The sequence below is a fragment of the Gadus chalcogrammus genome, chromosome 10 (genome assembly GCF_026213295.1).
Source record: "Gadus chalcogrammus isolate NIFS_2021 chromosome 10, NIFS_Gcha_1.0, whole genome shotgun sequence".
Classification (NCBI taxonomy): Eukaryota; Metazoa; Chordata; class Actinopteri; order Gadiformes; family Gadidae; genus Gadus; species Gadus chalcogrammus.
Window position 1 is genome coordinate 7399412 of NC_079421.1, and position 18821 is coordinate 7418232.

General features: G+C 44.9%; 1 protein-coding gene across 5 annotated transcripts in view; it reads right to left on the reverse strand.

Annotated features, from left to right (window-relative positions):
• The window catches only part of ahnak (AHNAK nucleoprotein), a 38190-nt gene extending 20939 nt beyond the window's left edge, over positions 1 to 17251 (reverse strand). Inside the window, exons 1-6 of one of the 5 annotated variants that reach the window (XM_056600620.1) lie at positions 16955 to 17251; positions 8892 to 8959; positions 2469 to 2526; positions 1939 to 1974; positions 462 to 618; positions 107 to 357 (exon numbers count right to left, since the gene is read on the reverse strand). In XM_056600620.1, coding sequence (XP_056456595.1) covers positions 107 to 357; positions 462 to 618 — 408 coding nt within the window. In that variant the 5' untranslated portion in view covers positions 1939 to 1974; positions 2469 to 2526; positions 8892 to 8959; positions 16955 to 17251. The remainder of the gene's footprint in view (positions 1 to 106; positions 358 to 461; positions 619 to 1938; positions 1975 to 2468; positions 2527 to 8891; positions 8960 to 16954) is intronic. The other 4 variants (XM_056600623.1, XM_056600619.1, XM_056600622.1 and 1 more) reach the window with 4 other exon arrangements.
• Between the last annotated feature and the right edge of the window lie 1570 nt (positions 17252 to 18821).

The following is an 18821-nucleotide window of genomic DNA, read 5'->3' on the forward strand; positions in this document are numbered from 1 at the left end:
CTGTTGGTAGAAGCCATTGAAACACCTGTCAGTCTGGTCAATTCTCTCATTGTCGACAATTGCGTAAACGATAGAAACATTCAACATAAAAAAGGACCAAACTAACCAGGACGATGTCCGGACTGGAACCTCCAAAGCGGCTCTTCCCTTCCCATGTCAGCGTTCCCATCGGCGAGCGGCATGGCGTGCTCAGGGGCGTGCTTAGGGGCGTGGTCAGGGGGGAGCGCCCAGGGGACTTGTCCCCTCTGTTTTGTAGTTTCAGTCCAACTTTGTGGCGGTTCAATGTCTTCAGTATGTCAGCCGTGGCTTCGGAGCTCATATTGTCAAAGTAAATGGTAGCCCCCACAATCTGGTCACCTTAACCAATCAGAGACACGACAGAAACGTGTTAGAACAATGCATACAAAAATACTTGAAATTGTATACTATTAATCTTATGCATGTTTCGCATATTACTGTACCTTCATGTACTCTCCCGGACCGCCCTGCGGGTGACTCATCTTTCACCTCTTTGACAAATATTTCTCCTTCACCCGTTTGCTCGATTGTGAGCCCAGTTTTGTCCGTACCCTCCCAGTCTGGAAAGAGCACCTCCCTAGTCCCGTCCTCCTCAGCCATCTGCAAAAGAAGACAGAAAAGAAAGAAAGAAAGAAAGAAAGAAAGAAAGAAAGAAAGAAAGAAAGAAAGAAAGAAAGAAAGAAAGAAAGAAAGAAAGAAAGAAAGAAAGAAAGAAAGAAAGAAAGAAAGAAAAAAAGAAAGAATTGTCTATTGATGGATTTAATGATTGCATTAAATAAAGCTGCGAGCAGCAATGAGGGGGCCAAGCAGAATAGGACTCCATAAACAAATTTTGGTGGACAGACATAATTGGTTAGGTGGCTAAATGATGACCTTCTAAGTAATTTCACTTACAATGAAAGGTATTGGCAAATGGTTATCATAATGAAAATACATTTAAGTTGCTTTCTAAGGGCTGGAATAGACTTGCTGCTAACAATGTCCCCATAGATGTCAAATGTCACCAAATCTGTTATTTGGGCATCATCAGGATAGGGTCATAAGACTATGAGCCAAGTTTGGTTTGGATACATGGAAGCCTTGCAGAGATATGAGCTCACTTCCTGTTTGACGTCCCCCTGAAGTCAAAGGTCATCAAATTGTTTGGGTGTCCCCGGAGTTGCTGAGAACAGGCTTACCTACTGTTAAGCGGCTTTGCCGTCAAGTTTGATTGTGGCCTGTGGATATGTACTATTGATTTTGACAACTTTCAACATGGCAGCCCAATTCTGATGTTTTCATGAGAAATAATATATTAGCTATAAAGAGGTCTAACAGTATCACCAGACTTTGAAAATAAGATGAAATATACTCATGTGAAGAGAGAGGAGTTAAAACACAACTTCATTAATTACAGCGCCCCCTAGAGGTCGAAAGTCCCTAAATTCATTGAGCGTCCCAATGATGATGTTATGGGTCTATTTACCAAGTTTGGTTATGATATGTCAAAGGGCTGCTGAGACTCATGTGAAGAGAGAGGAGTTAAAACACATCTTCATTAATTACGGTGCCCCCTATAGGTCAAAGGTTACCAAATTATTTGGGTGTCCCCATGATGATGCCATGGGTGTATTTACCAAGTTTGGTAATGATATGTTAAAGGGCTGCTTAGAATAGGCTTACTTCCTTTGTCGAATTTGAGTGGCTTTCACAGATGTTTCCGTGATAAATAATTTACTAGCTATATGGGGAGGTCTGATAGTATCACCAGAAATTGAAAATTTGGTTGAAATATACTCATTTGAAGAGCGAGGAGTTAAAACACATCTTCATAAATTACAGCGCCCCCTAGAGGTGATGAGTGTTCCCAAGATGATGTAATGGGTCTACGTACCAAGTTTGGTTATGATATGTCAAAGGGCCTCTGAGAAATTGGCTTACTTGGTGTTTGGCGGCTTCGCGGTCAAATTTGATTGGCTGTGAATTAGAAAACTCTATTCAATAAGTTTTGTCAGGCATGGTCTGAAGATCATATTCTGTGATAGGTGATGTATTTTGAAGGTTTTTGATAAAAATGAAGATGGCGGAAAATCCATCATGGCCCAAAATGACAACATAGGGGGTGCGTTGAACTCGGCATGGCCAAAGGTGAATATTGGATGATTTGGTCAAAAATTATAAACATGAATGCATGACCAACTTTGACCTGTTGGTGGCGCTAGAGTGCATGAGCTAGTGACCACAAATTGGCTGTGAGGGATCATGGAAGTGTACTGAATCAGTGTGCCATATTTCAAAACTTTTGTCCATGGTTTTTCTATGGGCTGCCATAGACTCCCATGACAGAATAATAATAGGAAACAACAACAACAACAACAATGGTTGTCTCGCAGCTTCGCTGCTTGACCCCCAATTATACACAATCAAAGTACATATATATCAAGAAACAATCATAAGACCTTAGCACATACCCTGTGTTTTGACTCTTCTCTTTTTGTGGCCTGGTGTGATGGAAATGCTTTTGTTGTTCTGTAACAGGAGAAAATATAAAGATTAAGCAATTATGCCCAGAAAGTATCACAGAATGTGACTTTGTGACATACAGCAAAACACTTATTCTAACAAAATAGTGGATGTTCTCCCTTTCAACCCTCAGGCATTATTAGGAGTTTGCTTCGGTTAAGAACTTGAGACCTTATTCTGTTGTACTTTCCTAGAATAAACACTAGATGGCAGTAATTGAACAAGCAAGACAAGTCCACAAGGATTACATTACAATGGCTAACAAAGTGCCACCTCTCTATCTTTGCTGACTGTGTTTATACATTTTGAACTAAGACCACACCCTGGCCTGGGGGAAAGAAGTCAAATCTGGTGCGTACAGCTCTCGAATGTCATGGGAGGGGGATGCAAGTATGAAAGATGCCTCCTTTACGAGAACATGTATAAATGTACATACAAACAGACAACTACCCAACAGCAATTACATACACAAATACCAGAAGTCTTTGTATGTTGACATCCGCCAAAGAGTTGCCAAAGAGCACTAGCAATTTAGATCATATTTTATTTGACGTGGCTTCATGTTATAACTAATGTTGATCATGTTGATCAAGAAAAACATTTGTCAAAGTAGCATATATCGTAACATTGTGCAGTTTATGAACTGTCTTGTAATTAGTGAGCAACTGAGGTAACATTGATGGCTTGCTTAAAGGGTTGAATCCTTCAGGGACAATCAATTTGCAATGACACAACCTTCATGAAGTCATGGCCTCTATCAGCTTTGGGCTTATAAGGACATTTACCAGACATCAACCGTCTCAGCCTTCTTTAACAGTGTGTTTATCCCTTTAACGCAACAACATCAATAGCAACAACAAAAATAAAATAAAAGTTATTTGTTTACATTTGTCCCTGCTTCTGGAAAAATGCTGACTAGCCTACCCAAACTACACTTTGGAACAGGCAACCCATTGTTTCATTAATACCTCTTCACAGGCCAGCCCTGCAATGACACAAGGCTGTCTGAGCCAGGACTCTGTAGCCACAAGTGGCTTCCACACTTCATGCTTTAGTGACATTAAAGTGTCTGTTCTTATAAGTGTAGGAATACACTATGTCCTGGACTAACATTTGTCCAAAAAGATCAATCAGAATCATAGTGAAATGATTATGCCTTGGATGAACTGTAACTATTCAACTAACTGATTTAGTATGATTTTGCACGTTGTCATGTGGGCCATAATCAACCAATATGATACCAGACACAACGAGACAACATGATATCAGACACAGTATCAATGATTGGGTTTTTATTTGGTTTACTTGGCAACTGGAGAACAACTCAGTGATTCTATCTTCTGACAACAGAGACAATAGGAGCCATCTATACAGATATTACTAAGAGTGGGTGATAAGTGAGTTTATGCCCGGAAGAAGTGACACTTTGTCTTTTTTTCCTTGATAATAAACATGGTTGTTTTTGTAAATGTATGATTTGTTTCAATTAAAGTGCTAGTCTACAATTTGAAGCACTAGATTGTAGCAGGAATGTCAAAGACCATCTCTCTCAAACCACAATGTGGAACATGGACTATCCTGCTACAACTCAGGAAATGTATCAAGCTATGCTGTCTCACAAATAAGGCATAATATTAAGACATGTTCTGTAATGGCATGACTATTTATGAAATAGCTTACAAATGACGCATTACAAATGCGTCATTTGTAATGTCCCCTTGGGCAGCCTTGTGTTATGGATGTGCTGCCAAATTGCTCATTATAGGGCCACAAAAAGTACCAGGAGAGACGACACAGAGAAGCCGCCGTGACATGTCTGTCTGCCTGTCTGTCTGTCTGTCACTATTTGGATCACTGCTGTTTGATATTAATCCAAAACTGATTACAGCTTCACAAATATGTGTGTGTGTGTGCATGTAAAATCTTGATCTATCGGAAAGCAAAGTGTAAAATTCTCTCTCCCTCTCTCTCTCCCTTCCGTTCGTTGCATAGGCCTACATAGGATCACGCTTCATTTGTTGTGATAATAACTAACTCACTCCTTTTTTCCGTGGCATGCAACAACTAAATGGTTCATTCTATAAATAACAAGTGTTGCAGTATGATCCTATATAAAGCCTGCAGACGCAGCTTGTGTGAGGTTGGGAGGGACGGAGGGAGGGAGGGATGACACCATTCCCTTTCACCATCATATTGTTAAAGCAGTCGTCAGTAATTTTGGTGACACGCTGCTCTCCAAGATAAGCCTGAGAGAGGAACCAGGGGAACAGATAATGTATATGGGGGGGGGTTATTAGACCTATGACAGCAGCTGTGCAATATGTGTTTCATATTCCTTTCCGAGCTACAGGTCTTGCCTCGATGCCTAAACATGAGGTGGGATATTGAAACTGTTTCTGATGCCACAGCGGCAAAACCTCTGGTAAATACAAGGGACATGACTTTGGCCTTTACGTGTGTGTGTGTGAGTGAGTGCGTGTGTGTGTGTGTGTGTGTGCGTGTGTGTGTGTGTGTGTGTGTGTGTGTGTGTGTGTGTGTGTGTGTGTGTGTGTGTGTGTGTGTGTGTGTGTGTGTGTGTGTGTGTGTGTGAGCGTGTGTTTGTGTGAACGTATGTATGTGTGTGTGTGTGTGTGTGTGTGTGTGAGCATGTGTGTGTGTGAGCATGTTTGTGTGTGTGTGCGTGTGTGAGAGTGTGTGTGCGTGTGTGTACGTATGTATGTGTGTGTGTGTATGAGTGTGTGTGTATGTATATGTGCATGTGTGTGTGTGAGCGTGCGAGTGTGTGTGTGTGTGTGTGTGTGTGTGCTTGTGTATATGTATGTGTGCGGGTGTGAGTGTGTGTGTTTTTATAAGTCTGGCATGTTGGAATGTTGTTTATGATATTCCCAATCTGTTGCCTCCCTGCAATAAAGTTAGGCTGTCGTTTTGCTCTCCTCTCTTCAAACCCGTAGGTCGTCACGTGTGATGCATAGAAAAACCCATCATGGATTCAGATCTCCAATCTATCAAATACAAAAAAAGATTGAACCTAAATAGAAGGATATATTGTAAATGTATACAAGGGGGTATCAAATAAAGTTATTAAAACTGAGCATAAGCGTGTGAGTGTCAACAGGAAGAGGGGGGTCCATTCTGGCAGGGGGCCGGGGGGACATTACTGCCCTCGGCCAATTAACACTGGTCAATAAATAGCTGTGGGTTTGGAATGATGGGGTACATTGTGAGATGCTTGCAATGCCTCGGGGTAATTGGAAACGCTTCCCTGAAATAGCCCTCAGACAGCCTCCGTGAGACGGTGGCCGAGGGCCAGGGGCATCAGGGAGAGATTACAGAGACACAGACAACAACAGAGATACCACTGGCAGCTCATGCGAAACATGACGCTACTCATTGGCTAGCAGCTAGACACATCTGAAAACCTCTCATCTCCTTGAATATACCTCATCCATCTCTCTCTCTGTTCCCTCGCTCTCACTTTCGTTGTTTGTTTGTACATTTGCTAAACGGGAATGTAGGGAGCTTTTTAGAAGGTGGATCAATTCGTTTGTTTGAGATTCCAGATTAAAAGGTTTTTATTTGTCACATACCCATACAGAATGTGCACTGAAATTTTTGTGTGACATACTCTGTATTCCTGTGCTTAAAATACAAGTTAAATAAGTATTAAATAAGTTTTAACAGAAATATATACACACATGAAAGATAAATTATTAAGTTATTAAGTTATTGCCGAAAAGAGTGTCAAGTGCACACTATAATGACAGAAGGAATAACCCCCCCCCCCCCCAGGTTATGACAGGAGAAGGGCAGAATGGCCACCCCCAGTTTAAACCATACTCAGAAAGGAGGGCAAAAAGCAATAGCTGTGTATGTATTCCAATCAACTCCCTGCACGAAAAGGAGGAGAGAACCACTGTGTTCTGTTTCTCTCCATCCCAAAATAAGGCTGCATCCCGTCCCCTCTTCCTCTCTCTCTCTCTCTCTCTCTCTCTCTCTCTCTCTCTCTCTCTCTCTCTCTCTTTCCCTCTCTCTTTCTAACTTACTATCTAACGATCCACCTCCCCCTCTCCTTAACTCTAACTCTCTCCCTCCCTCTTTCTTGCTCTCCCTCTCTTTAACTATTACCCTAAAACTCCCATGTTGCCTCTCTTTCTCTTCCTCCCACTCTCTATCTTTAACGACTACTTTTACCATATTGCTCTAGCACTCTTTGGATTCTCTCTCTCTCTCTCTCTCTCTCTCTCTCTCTCTCTCTCTCTCTCTCTCTCTCTCTCTCTCTCTCTCTCTCTCTCTCTCTCTCTCTCTCTCTTTATCTGTCTCTTCACCATGGATCTATTCTGACATGTTCCTGGCGCCCAATCACTTTATTGGGTGGGGCACGAAGCAAAGAGAGCGAGACAGAAAACATAATAATAATAAATAACACGCCGGAATGTAATGGAGGGAAGGGACGTATTTAAGAGAGCAAGAGTGAAGGAGCGAGAGAGAGAGACAGAGAGAGAGAGACAGAGACAGAGAGAGAGAGAGAGAGAGAGAGAGAGAGAGAGAGAGAGAGAGAGAGAGAGAGAGAGAGAGAGAGAGAGAGAGAGAGAGAGACAGCGACAGAGAGACAGAGAGAGAGAGAGTGACAGAGAGAGAGACAGAAACAGATCAGAGAGAGACAGAGAGACAGACAGAGACAGACAGAGAGGGAGACAGAGACAGACAGAGAGAGACGGACAGAGCAAGAAAGAGAGAGAGAGAGAGAGAGAGAGAGAGAGAGAGAGAGAGAGAGAGAGAGAGAGAGAGAGAGAGAGAGAGAGAGAGAGAGAGAGAGAGCGAGAGAGGCAAATAGGGGGAGAGAAAGAGAGATCTATAAGGGTAAGAAGGAAAAGTGAGAAGGCCAGAGAGAAAGTGTCAGAGAGGGGGATGTGGGGGCAGTCAGCCCAAATATTTGTGTTTCCGGTCAGAATAACGTGTGACAGCATGAGGCACATCCACCACTCCTCAACACAGCCTCCCTCCTCAGAGTATACCGACCAAATGTCATAAATAAGAGAGTGCACGGTGGAAATGGAATAATAATCAGTGATAGCATGTGATGTGTGTGAGGGGGGGGGGGGGGGGGGGGGGGACGACAATCGGCTCAATAAGGAGTAGTCTGTTCATGGGATCATAAGACAGACAGGAAAAAATGGAAAGGCCACAGTCAAACGCTCCTCTCTTCTTCTGCCTCTCATTTCAGAGCAACATTCCTGAGGAAACACAGCGTTTGATGACATCACTGACGATGTCATCTGACAGGGACCGGAGTCAATGATTTTATTTGGAGGTATAATAGGTTGGAAAACATTTTGGGAAACTGACAGGGAAAAGAAATGAAGGAGGGAAACCATGAAAGGGGGCTTCAAAAAATAAGATGAATGGAACTCTCTATTGATCCTCTTGTATTGCAGTAATGATATGTTTGGGTGGAGGGAGACACAGAGAGGAAGATATAGATAGAGAGAGAGGGAGACACAGAGAGGGAGATAGAGAGAGGAAGACACAGACAGAGAGAGAGGGAGACACAGAGAGAGAGAGAGAGAGAGAGAGAGAGAGAGTAGGAGAGAGAGAGCCTGTCATATATGGAGTCAACTGACCAGACAAAATTGTCTCTCAACCAGCCAGAGACCACCAAACGTTCCGGAGACGCCTCTTTTCGCCTGGTCTCTCATAGGCATGTAAAAGGGGGGTGGGGGGGTCAAGAGCATTGTTTTTGGGTCCTGACTTCTATACTCTGAAAACTAAATCTGACCCTGACAGCTGCCAAGACGCACACAGGAACCCAGTGTAGGAATGGCTGCTTCTGGACAGGCTGGTTCAGCGAGAGGGGGGCGGAGACGGAGCGGGCGGACAAAACAGGTGGTCGACCAGACGCGGTTAAGTGCTTAGAAGGGGAAGTGTGGTGTGTGTGTGTGTGTGTGTGTGTGTGTGTGTGTGTGTGTGTGTGTGTGTGTGTGTGTGTGTGTGTGTGTGTGTGTGTGTGTGTGTGTGTGTGTGTGTGTGTGTGTGTGCGTGTGTGCGTGTGTGTGTGCGTGTGTGTGCGTGTGTTTGTGTGTGTGTTTGTGTGTGTCTGTGTGTTTTGGGGGAGGTTAAAGGAGGCCAGAAGCACAGCTTGCAGGAGAAGCCAGGTTACTACGACACAAGTCATTCACAGCTGAATGATCGTCCTTCCAGGTTCAAAGGAAGCATCGCAACAAACATTCCTCTTGTTTTCAAAGGCCCAATGCCAGAATCGCTGCGGAGATGGTTCGACAACCACACAATACAACGTCCCCATGAGGCAAGCTACTATAGGCTGTCTTTTTAAGATTAATAAAACCATGTATTCTTTTTGTTTGGGTACTCACTTTGGATTGCTCAAGCAGGTCCAACGTTCTCCCTGGTTCTAGATCTTCAGCACCCGTCTTCCTAGAGTCTGTTCGCAATGAGAAAAACAACAACGATGGATATTGTTAACACACTGGTTAACTTTATACACCACTAATCCTAAATAGACTAGCAGAGATATGCTTTACTGCACCTCATAACTTAATCTTTTGTTGAAATGACACAGAAACAAACTATATTCCTCCCATATTCTAACCAGATCTTTTAAAGAGACTCATTGTTTAAATTTGGTTTCGGTTTTCATCTTTCAATTCTCCTCAGTGTAGGATTCTCTCAGAATAGTTATTATGATAAGCATGAGTTTATGCATTAAACCAATCACAGATCCAGATATTGGCTCCAGCTCTGTAATTCAGCAGTTAGCCCTCAGAGTGCATCCATCCACCCATTGACAGACGAGCTCTCCAGGATGACTTCAGCTCCTACAGCAGTTGGCTTCACCTTTCCTTCAGAGACGCTCGAAGGGAGAAACGGAGCTCACACTTTAAGTTACCATTAGTAGAAACATTCCTGTGTACAGACCGATATGTGTCTCTGCGGCCGCCTTATTAGTTATGCAACAACTGGACGGCGATTTGGTCTCCGTGTTACCACCATGCAGTGGGGCCCCGCACGGGGCCTCATAAAGATCACATTCATTCCACACCCGGCCACGAGCAGCAGTGTGCTGTCTGACACCAAGAACATCGCCCAAGACTTCAGGCATTAGGATTTATCTACGTGGGGTGATTAGTGGTTCAATGATTAGTGAAGCTAATCATTTGTCTGTGGACAGTTCATCAATACGACACTGTCCTGTCGCAGTGAATGAAATCGCCTCTTACAATAAATAACAGATGTGTTGCAGAGAGGATCAGTTTCAACGTCAACAGCAATGGGAGGAGTAAAGCTCCATCATGCAATGCTGTGGAGACCCCCACCCCCCCACCTTTTCCTCTCCCGTCTCAATACTAACAACCAGATTTGAGTCCCACAAACAGCCATCCTGCTAGTGGGAACATGTCCCGTAGCAGACAGAGAAAACATTCTTCTCATGCAAAGCCCTGTCATTACACCCAACCCCAACCTATGGTTCTTCAAAAGTCTAAAATGCTTGTTACATATAAGAAACTGTGTCAAATAACTGTGTTTGGGAGATAATTCTAGATATCCAGCTAAACTCCCCTAATTTCTCGTTAAATATATGCTCTGTTGTATATGCTTAGTGTGTGCCATTTGGCCCTATTGCACCTAAAGGCGAGCAGTTGTAAATATAACTCACATAGACGATTGAAAATAAAGCAGGCTTTCATTAGTTTGGGATTTCTGAACATGCACCACACTCTCCAAGTTCTTTTCATCCCTAGCGGCGGTAAATCTAATTCACTGCCTTTTAGCGAGCGGCCTTTTGTGTGAAAGCACTGAGAGAGATGGAAGGCTGTGATGAACGGCAGGCAGAGTCTCGTGGTTGTTTTGGAGAAACAAACATATTACAAATGTTTCAAATGGGAGAAATTATGGATGAAGCATTAAGTCAGGGAGGAGGTGATGAGCGAACCACATGAGCCTTGGAGAGCCCCTTACACTGCACACAACCAAACAAACCCTCATGCACATCCCACACACACACTGAAGGTTAAGTGTGAACATTGGGGGGAGGGCGGGTGTGTGAACAAAGAGTTATGCATAAATAAAAACGAGAGAAGACGATGCAAGGTGGGTTGGTTTCTTTGCGCGCTGCGCTCCACTGGCTAAGGTTCACCTCCCCGCCGCCCACAGCGACCCCACCCAGGCCTTCAGTCACACTCACATTCCTCATAGTGCCGGTGGCCAGCTGGACGGGTGCCCAGCCTCTCCCTGCGGTGACTAACAAGAAATGTCCTGTTTCTCAACCTCACTCGCTCACAACCCGAATTCACTCACTCAATCACCCAAACTCTTCTGACAATCGCTTACTTAGTGTCTCACACCCACACCCACACAAACACACACACACACGCACACACACACACACACACACACACACACACACACACACACACACACACACACACACACACACACACACACACACACACACACACACACACACACACACACACACACACACACACCAGACCCAGATGTGTACCTATCCGCACCATTCCTACCTCATAGCGGTCTGACTGGTTAACTGCCCCAGTCAAGCGTGAACAAACATGGCTGACGCACACTATCAGATAAGCACATGCCTCAATATACACAGTTTACGCACAACCTGTGAAACATTGGAGATACGAGTCACGTCTCACTGAGAAGATTCAGATCATCATTTCAAGGTTTGCACACTTGTCACCTTCATCATCTCCATCGTTCAAAGATCAACATGTGCGTTATTGCGCTGTCACCGTGACAATTACTCTAGCGGCTCCACTGCACCTGGCGAGAAACAAACACGGAAGCCCGAAGCCATCCGGAGTGGCCACTGTCCTTCAGCGCTGTAGGCGCCACCCCACCCCTCTGCCCCTCCGCCCCTCCGCCCCTCCGCCCCTCTGCCCCTCCGCCCCTCCGCCCCTCCGCCCCTCTGCCCCTCCACCCCCCCTGCTACAACAACCAGCTAGGTCAGAGGGCCCTGGTTCAGAGGGCCCTGGTTCAGAGGGCCCTGGTTCGGAGGGGAAGAGAGGCCCCTGGTTCAGAGGGCCCTTGTTCAGAGGGGTTCAGAGGCCCCTGGTTAAGTGGCCCCTGGTTCAGAGGGGATTAGAGTCCCCTGGTTCAGAGGGCCCTGGTTCAAAGGGGTTTAGAGGCCCTTGTTCAGAGGGCCCTGGTTCAGAGGGCCCTGGTTCAGAGGCCCTGGTTCAGAGGGCCCTGGTTCAGAGGCCTTGGTTCAGAGGGCCCTGCTTCAGAGTTTCAGTTGATCCATAAGGGTGATTGGCTATGCTCAAATTGAGTGAACAGAGAAAAAGGAGCGTTGTGACAGTGATTAAAGATCTAACGTGTGTCTGATTCGGACGCAGACTTCTTCAGCGGCCGAGAAGATTTGATTATGGGCAAATAACAAGGCCCTCTCAGTGTGCAGCAGAGAGAGAGGGGTGGAGCAACAGAGAGAGGGAGGGGGGAGAGAGAGAGAGAGAGAGAGAGAGAGAGAGTGTGAGGGGAGTGCAAATCTGACATAGTTTCCCTTCAGAAAGAGCATCAAGTTATTTTCCTTTTCTTTCTTTTTGTAAATCTAATGGTGGTAAAGAATGAGAGCAGTGGTTCAGGATACCGAGGCAGACCCAGCCTCACTGCGTATCCTAAAAGCACACACTGATAGGACTGCTTGCATTTGTGACGCATTCAAAAGGAATGCAAGTCAAAATAAATGTTCCTGTGCTGCGCAGTCCACAGAACCAAACCAAACCACAGTCCTGCAGAGGAGCGACGCCGGCCCCCAGACGCCAGAAGCCTGCTGTTGATCAAACCGTTGTGACTTTGGCAGGAGCAAAGGCAACAACTAAATGGAAAATCTGAATAAAATAAACCCCCTCTTCTCTCTAGGTCTGCCAGATTAAACAAAGAGCTGGGGAGCGCTCTCCAAAAGCATATTTGCAAATCATATCGGAGTTGTGAAGTGGCAAGATAGTCCACTGCACAGGTTGTAGTAGAACGCGGGAACATTGAGATCATGAATGATTGTTCAAAAGTAATCAAGTTTTGGGGGATGGGAGAATAAACCGTCCTCGGCCTTCAGCCTTGATTAAAGAACTCAGCGACAATGAGCCACTAACCAGTGTGTGAGCAGGTAAAGGAGATGGTTACGATTTCGTCAGTAAGGAAGCCAATTGTATAACTGAGATCAAGGCTGAGATATGTTAGTATTTGATAATTGCTGATGACACAGCCAAACTCAACAATGTTTTCTTGTCCTACTCATATGTCACAGTTCTGTTTCAGCAAACAGACTTCCTTTTTGCTGCAAAAAGTTTCTAAACAATCTGAGGGAGAAACCCACGGCTTTGGTTGTCCAAATCAAGTCTTATGATTAGTTTGACCATCACATCTGGAATAACAAAAAAACACACGTGAAAAGCAACGGAAAGGCAGAATTATGTATTCATGTTATTTTTTGTATGAGATATATTTCCTAAATATAGAAAAAAAAAAGCATGGCTTCTCCAATATCAGAAATAAGAAAAACCTAATGCTGTGGTGCAATCAGGCCGGCCTTGTCCTTTAACTAGCTACACAATAGATGGAGCGAAATGAAAGGGAGAGAGAATGGATGAGAAACTCTGGATACAAACATCTCCAGCACAGATTAGTAGGTGTACATTGTGAATTACACGTTAAGTGCAAGTAAGTGTTATAAACAACCATTGTGACCAAAGCCCCAAAACAACAAGTTAAAATTCTGACATCATGAGTAGAACAGACGCAGGACATAAACAAGGTGAAACAAACTGAGAGAAGAACCCAGAGCACACCAGCACATCTGGAAGAGGAGGGCTGAGGAGACGATAGTGAGAAGATTTGGAGGAGTGTCTTTTCTTATCTGCTTCCAGATAATGGCAAACCTAAATAAGAAAAAGACCCAAGTCTTTCACCATCAAGATTCCAAGCATTGCTCCACTGACAGATTTCTACTTTTCCATTCCAAATAGTTGTAACTTTGTTTTCACAGGAACCATATGGAAATTCCTTGACTCAAAGTAATGCAGAGCTTGACAGATGATGTGTTGGGAAGGTGGGGCTGTACCAGTGTGGGGGGGGGGGGGCATATGGACCTAATACAGGCTCTGTACTGCGATAAACCTGGCATGTACCAGTATGGGCGGGGGGGGGGGGGGCATGTGTGTGTGTGTGTGTGTGTGTGTGTGTGTGTGTGTGTGTGTGTGTGTGTGTGTGTGTGTGTGTGTGTGTGTGTGTGTGTGTGTGTGTGTGTGTGTGTGTGTGTGTGTGCGTGCATGTTTATGTGTGTGTGTGTGTGTGTGTGTGTGTGTGTGTGTGTGTGTGTGTGTGTGTGTGTGTGTGTGTGTGTGTGTGTGTGTGTGTGTGTGTGTGTGTGTGTGTGTGTGGATGACTCACACGGATAGCGATTCATGTGAGGTCCCTCTGAGTCTAAGCTATCAGAACTGAAGCGCCGGGTTTGGCCCAATGCAAATGTTAGCACTTGCGCTAGTTTAGCTGAGGTTCATGCTTGAACGTCCCAGATGACGCCTCTGCTCGACGGTCATGAAGGAAGGGTCGCCATGTGCTTCTACCCTGGAATACCTTTGCTCCATCTATGCACACTGCATAGCTCTATGTGCTGCCTGGCATTAAGAGCCCATAGAGAGAGTCTTCTTGGTCTGACTACATGCCATTCATGTCTGCCACTGTGTTCTGCCATCACAATGTCAGAGCAAATATCTGCGCACTCTACACAGCCTGATCAGATGAGGGACCCAGTCCCCATACGGGAACCTCCCAGAGCTCTCTGTCTGAGGGACAGCAACCAGACAACGGGGAGAAGCAATAACTTAGAGAAACTAACTTCAAACATTTTTGGAATTGGCTAGTCCTTCTACCTCTCTCTGTCTCTCTCTCTCTCTCTCTCTCTCTCTCTCTCTCTCTCTCTCCCTCTCTCTCTCTCTCTCTCTCTCTTCTCTCTCTCTCCTGTCAGACCCCTGTGGCCGTGTGCCTCAGCGGAGCCTCGAGGAAACTAGCAGAGGAAGTGTGCCGGAGGGCGAGCGACTTCCGATTCACGCCCAACGAGCCAACGACCTCGCTCAGCGGCTGCACTCTGTGGGGACGACAGGGCCAGCAGCGCTAGGAACAGATACTATGAAAATGGCAGGCTAAGAATGTTCAGGGGAGAGTGTGTGTGTGTGTGTGTGTGTGTGTGTGTGTGTGTGTGTGTGTGTGTGTGTGTGTGTGTGTGTGTGTGTGTGTGTGTGTGTGTGTGTGTGTGTGTGTGTGTGTGTGTGTGTGTGGGGGGGGGGGGGGGAGGGATGCTCTGGGGGTTGGAGATAACGGCTATTAGCCACAAGGTTTAGAAAACGTCCGGATCCTCTGAAAGTGACGGCGTTAACAGACGGGTTAACATGAGTTGGTCCTCCCTTTCTTTAAATGACTGCAGCGTGATTGTATAGAATTATATATTATTATTGGTGTCAAGGCGGTACACATGTAATGGATAACAAAGGTAACTGGCAGTCAGAAACTGGTCCCAGGTGTCTGTGCCCTAGATATATAGATATAGATAGATATCGGCCTTGCTTATCGTCTTTGTCTGGTACCTCGCTTAATGTATACAACACGACACCATCACACCACTAGTCAGGAAATGCAGAAACTGTGTAAATGCTCAAAGCGCTTTTGATGTAAGCGTCCTGCATAGCACCACCTTTATCCGAGCTCGTGGCCTTTGGGTCTTTCTTCTCACAGAACTGGTGTCTCACGATCCACCACTTAACGAAGAACGTTATAGAAACGCTGGTTTGAAGCCTTCAGGGGGAACATCACCGAAGCGTGTTGTGTGTGAGTGAAGCTGAAGCCAAGTGGAACGGGACCAGACTTTTCTGACTCTAAATGACTTCAGGGTGTGGCAGCAGGGAGTGAACCACACAGAGTGCAACTCCACTTCCAACACGACTACACAACGGCTGGTGTCTACGTGTGAATCATTAAAACGTTCAGTTTTCAGCCTAAACAAACATTATGTCTTAAATGCGACACTAACTATGTTTTTAGTTTGAGCGTGTATACACTTCATGCATACCTTCTGAATTGTGACAATATTCGCCGTGTTGCCTAAACAGCCCCGCCCTTTGAAAGGAAAGCAGATACAATCCGACGTTCTCGCTGAACTCACTCCCAAGTGTTGCTTTGGTTCCCCCAAATATACCTCAAACCTGGTTTCAATTAGCGTGTCTTTCCAAACCACTACATTCCAATACCCCATCCTCCCCTCCCCCTCCTCCACATCCCCCTCAAACTCACTGCTGCCTCTCCCTCTCTCTCTCTCTCTCTCTCTCTCTCTCTCGCTCTCTCTCTCTCTCTCTCTCTCTCTCTCTCTCTCTCTCTCTCTCTCTCTCTCTCTCTCTCTCTCTCTCTCTCTCTCTTTCTCTCTCCCCAGGATCTTTTCCTCCCCCTTTCTTCTCCGAACACATCGGCCAAACTTTATTTGTTTTCATATTTCTCCTCACAACATGTAAAGTAAACCATACACATGGGAAATGAGAGAAATAAGTGAAGTAGTCTACTCAGTTTTATATCGACTCGAACTTCATTCTAGAGTGGCACAAGGGCAGTCGGCGGTGTCGACGGAAGATGTGGCACATGTATTGGATAAAGCAGGCTACGTGTGGAAAGCGGTCCGTCTCTGTTTTTGGGTGCGCCTCGTTGGGAGGAGAAGGAGAGGAAGGGAGGAGGGGAGGGGGGAGGAACGAGAGGGAGGAGGTGGACCCAGATCCACACCCAAGGATATTAACTCGCAGGCTATTCTTGCAATTCTTTGACGTAGTTTTAACAACTTTTTGCTAACTTTTCAACTTATACCTACAAAAAGTACACCACCACAAATAAAGCACAGTCCTAAAGTAAACGTATGACTAAAAAACCAAGTCGTACCCTGTGGGCTTCGTTCATGTTAAACTGCGCAGTTTACTGTGAATAAATAGGAATAATAATTTCACGGTGCATTTAGTCAACATCGTAGACAACAATATAAAAAGTATTTAAATTTAATCGGGCATTTTTAAGTAGGCCTACATAACTGAAATGTTTTGTCCCCGTGGAAGAAAAAGAAATGTAACTCGAGTCTTTTCTGCTCGTAGTGACGGCACACACCCACTCCATCAGAACCAAAAAGCACACACACCGTTCAACTATATTCACACTTTTTTTCCTCTGTTATTGTTGCATTATCCCAACATCGTTGACGATTGTTTAATTTAACTGTCTCACGTATTAAAGTTATTTCACAAAACCATGGTAAAGATTTGAAAAAAAAGTTTTTCAAAAGTTAATTGAAAACTTTCAATGCACATCAGGATTTACAGCGACAACAAAAACGGTCTATCTGGATGCTTTTTAAGAATCTCACCTTTGCGCAGACCGTGCGCCAAGCAGTCTCAAACCAGCCGGAGCATCCTCGGAGGTCGTCCTCTCCCCCCTTCTGGCTCAGCCCGTGAAAATCACTTCTTTACAGTCTCAACTTGGTGTTTAAAATACTTGAACTCTGTTAGTACCAGCCGAGTTTCCAGGGCGTTTTCCCCACTCTCCTCGCCCCTCCTGTGTTCTCCTCTGCCTGCCTTACACTTTTTCTGCGTGTGTGTTATTCCGGGCTTCACAGAATGGTCGGGAAGAGAGCTGGGTAGGGCTCCTGGTAAGCACGCTAGAGAGAGAGGGGAGGGGAACGGTGTAAAGGAGTGGTCACTGGGTGCCATGGGTCGGCCCACCTACTGCAGTCATAGGGGCTCCGATGACAAGCAACACTGAACTTTTTTTCTTCAACAACTTTTGTTTCTTCTTAAGGAGGCAGTCCTCTTTAGCCTCAACTCTTATATAGATGCATCAAAGCAAAGTGGAGAAATAATAAATGAAAGTTTATTTGCTTAATAGTTATAACAGCATCATATGAATATATTATATTCACTGTGTGCAATTATAACACTTAACACTGTGCAGGTCTTTTGAAGAAGAGATTAAATAGTTAATTTAATCAGCATTTTGGGACAGAAGTTACAGTGAGAGAAGGGCGGGAGGAATTATGAACACTTATGAACTGGCAAGAAAAGGCCGGTAAACAATTACTCACAGCACAATCATTAATTGTGTTATAAATATATAATTATAGTTTATGCAATGATACCGGTACAACATTTAAAACAACCACTAGCCATGGCAGCTTCAGGTCAGAATGTATAATGTCCGTATTGAATATTAGATGGACCACCTCATGCCACACAAACCTGCTTCTGTTATAAGACATGCACCTTCAGCTCAGAAGCAAACAAGAGCATAGAACTGAATGTTTTAACTAAATTAACATGATCTATGAGATATATGTGCATCAATATTGAATCAAAGCCTGAACCACATTCCATTTACTTCAGAGGATTAAGTAAAAAAACATTTACCGCCAAATGTTTTTGGAGAACGCATTGTCCTAGTAAAGATGTGTCTGTGTGTGTGTGTGTGTGTGTGTGTGTGTGTGTGTGTGTGCGTGTGTGTGTGCGTGTGTGTGTGTGTGTGTGTGTGTGTGTGTGTGTGTGTGTGTGTGTGTGTGTGTGTGTGTGTGTGTGTGTGTGTGCGTGTGCGTGTTTGTGTGTGCATGTATGTGCCACACTAAATATATAGATTCATTTTAAATACATATTGTGAGTTAAATACACAATACGTTCAATGGTTCAATGGTAGGTTGATGTGTTCAACTCAAACACACTCACAAACACACACGCTAAACGCACAGAAACGCACACTTTTTGAAATAACCTAAAGCTTTCGAATAGACAAAGATGTTTAGTAAAATAAAATGTATGTGTCAGGGTTTGGTGCTAGGGCCCAATATTCCTGAAGGCCTCCTGACAAGAGGGCCTCTGGATCAGGGGCCCTGTCCCTGTCTGACCCTTCTGTTATGGGTTCTCTAGACCAGGGGCCCGGTCCCCGTCTGACCACAGGGTCTCTGGATCAGGGGCCCGGTCCCTGTCTGACCATAGGGTCTCTAGATCAGGGGCCCTGTCCCCGTTTGACCATAAGGCCTCTGGACCAGGGGCCTCTTCTGTTATAGGGTCTCTGGATCAGGGCCCTGTCCCCATCCGACCCTCCTGATATCCAGTGTTGGCATAAGGATGATCCCGTCAGCGGCCCCGATAACGTAACGCACAGTCATCGCCCTTTGAAATCAATCTTAAGCCTCAGATCATTCACAGGTTGATAAATGTTTTAGGCAGGGTTAGGGTTTGGGTTAT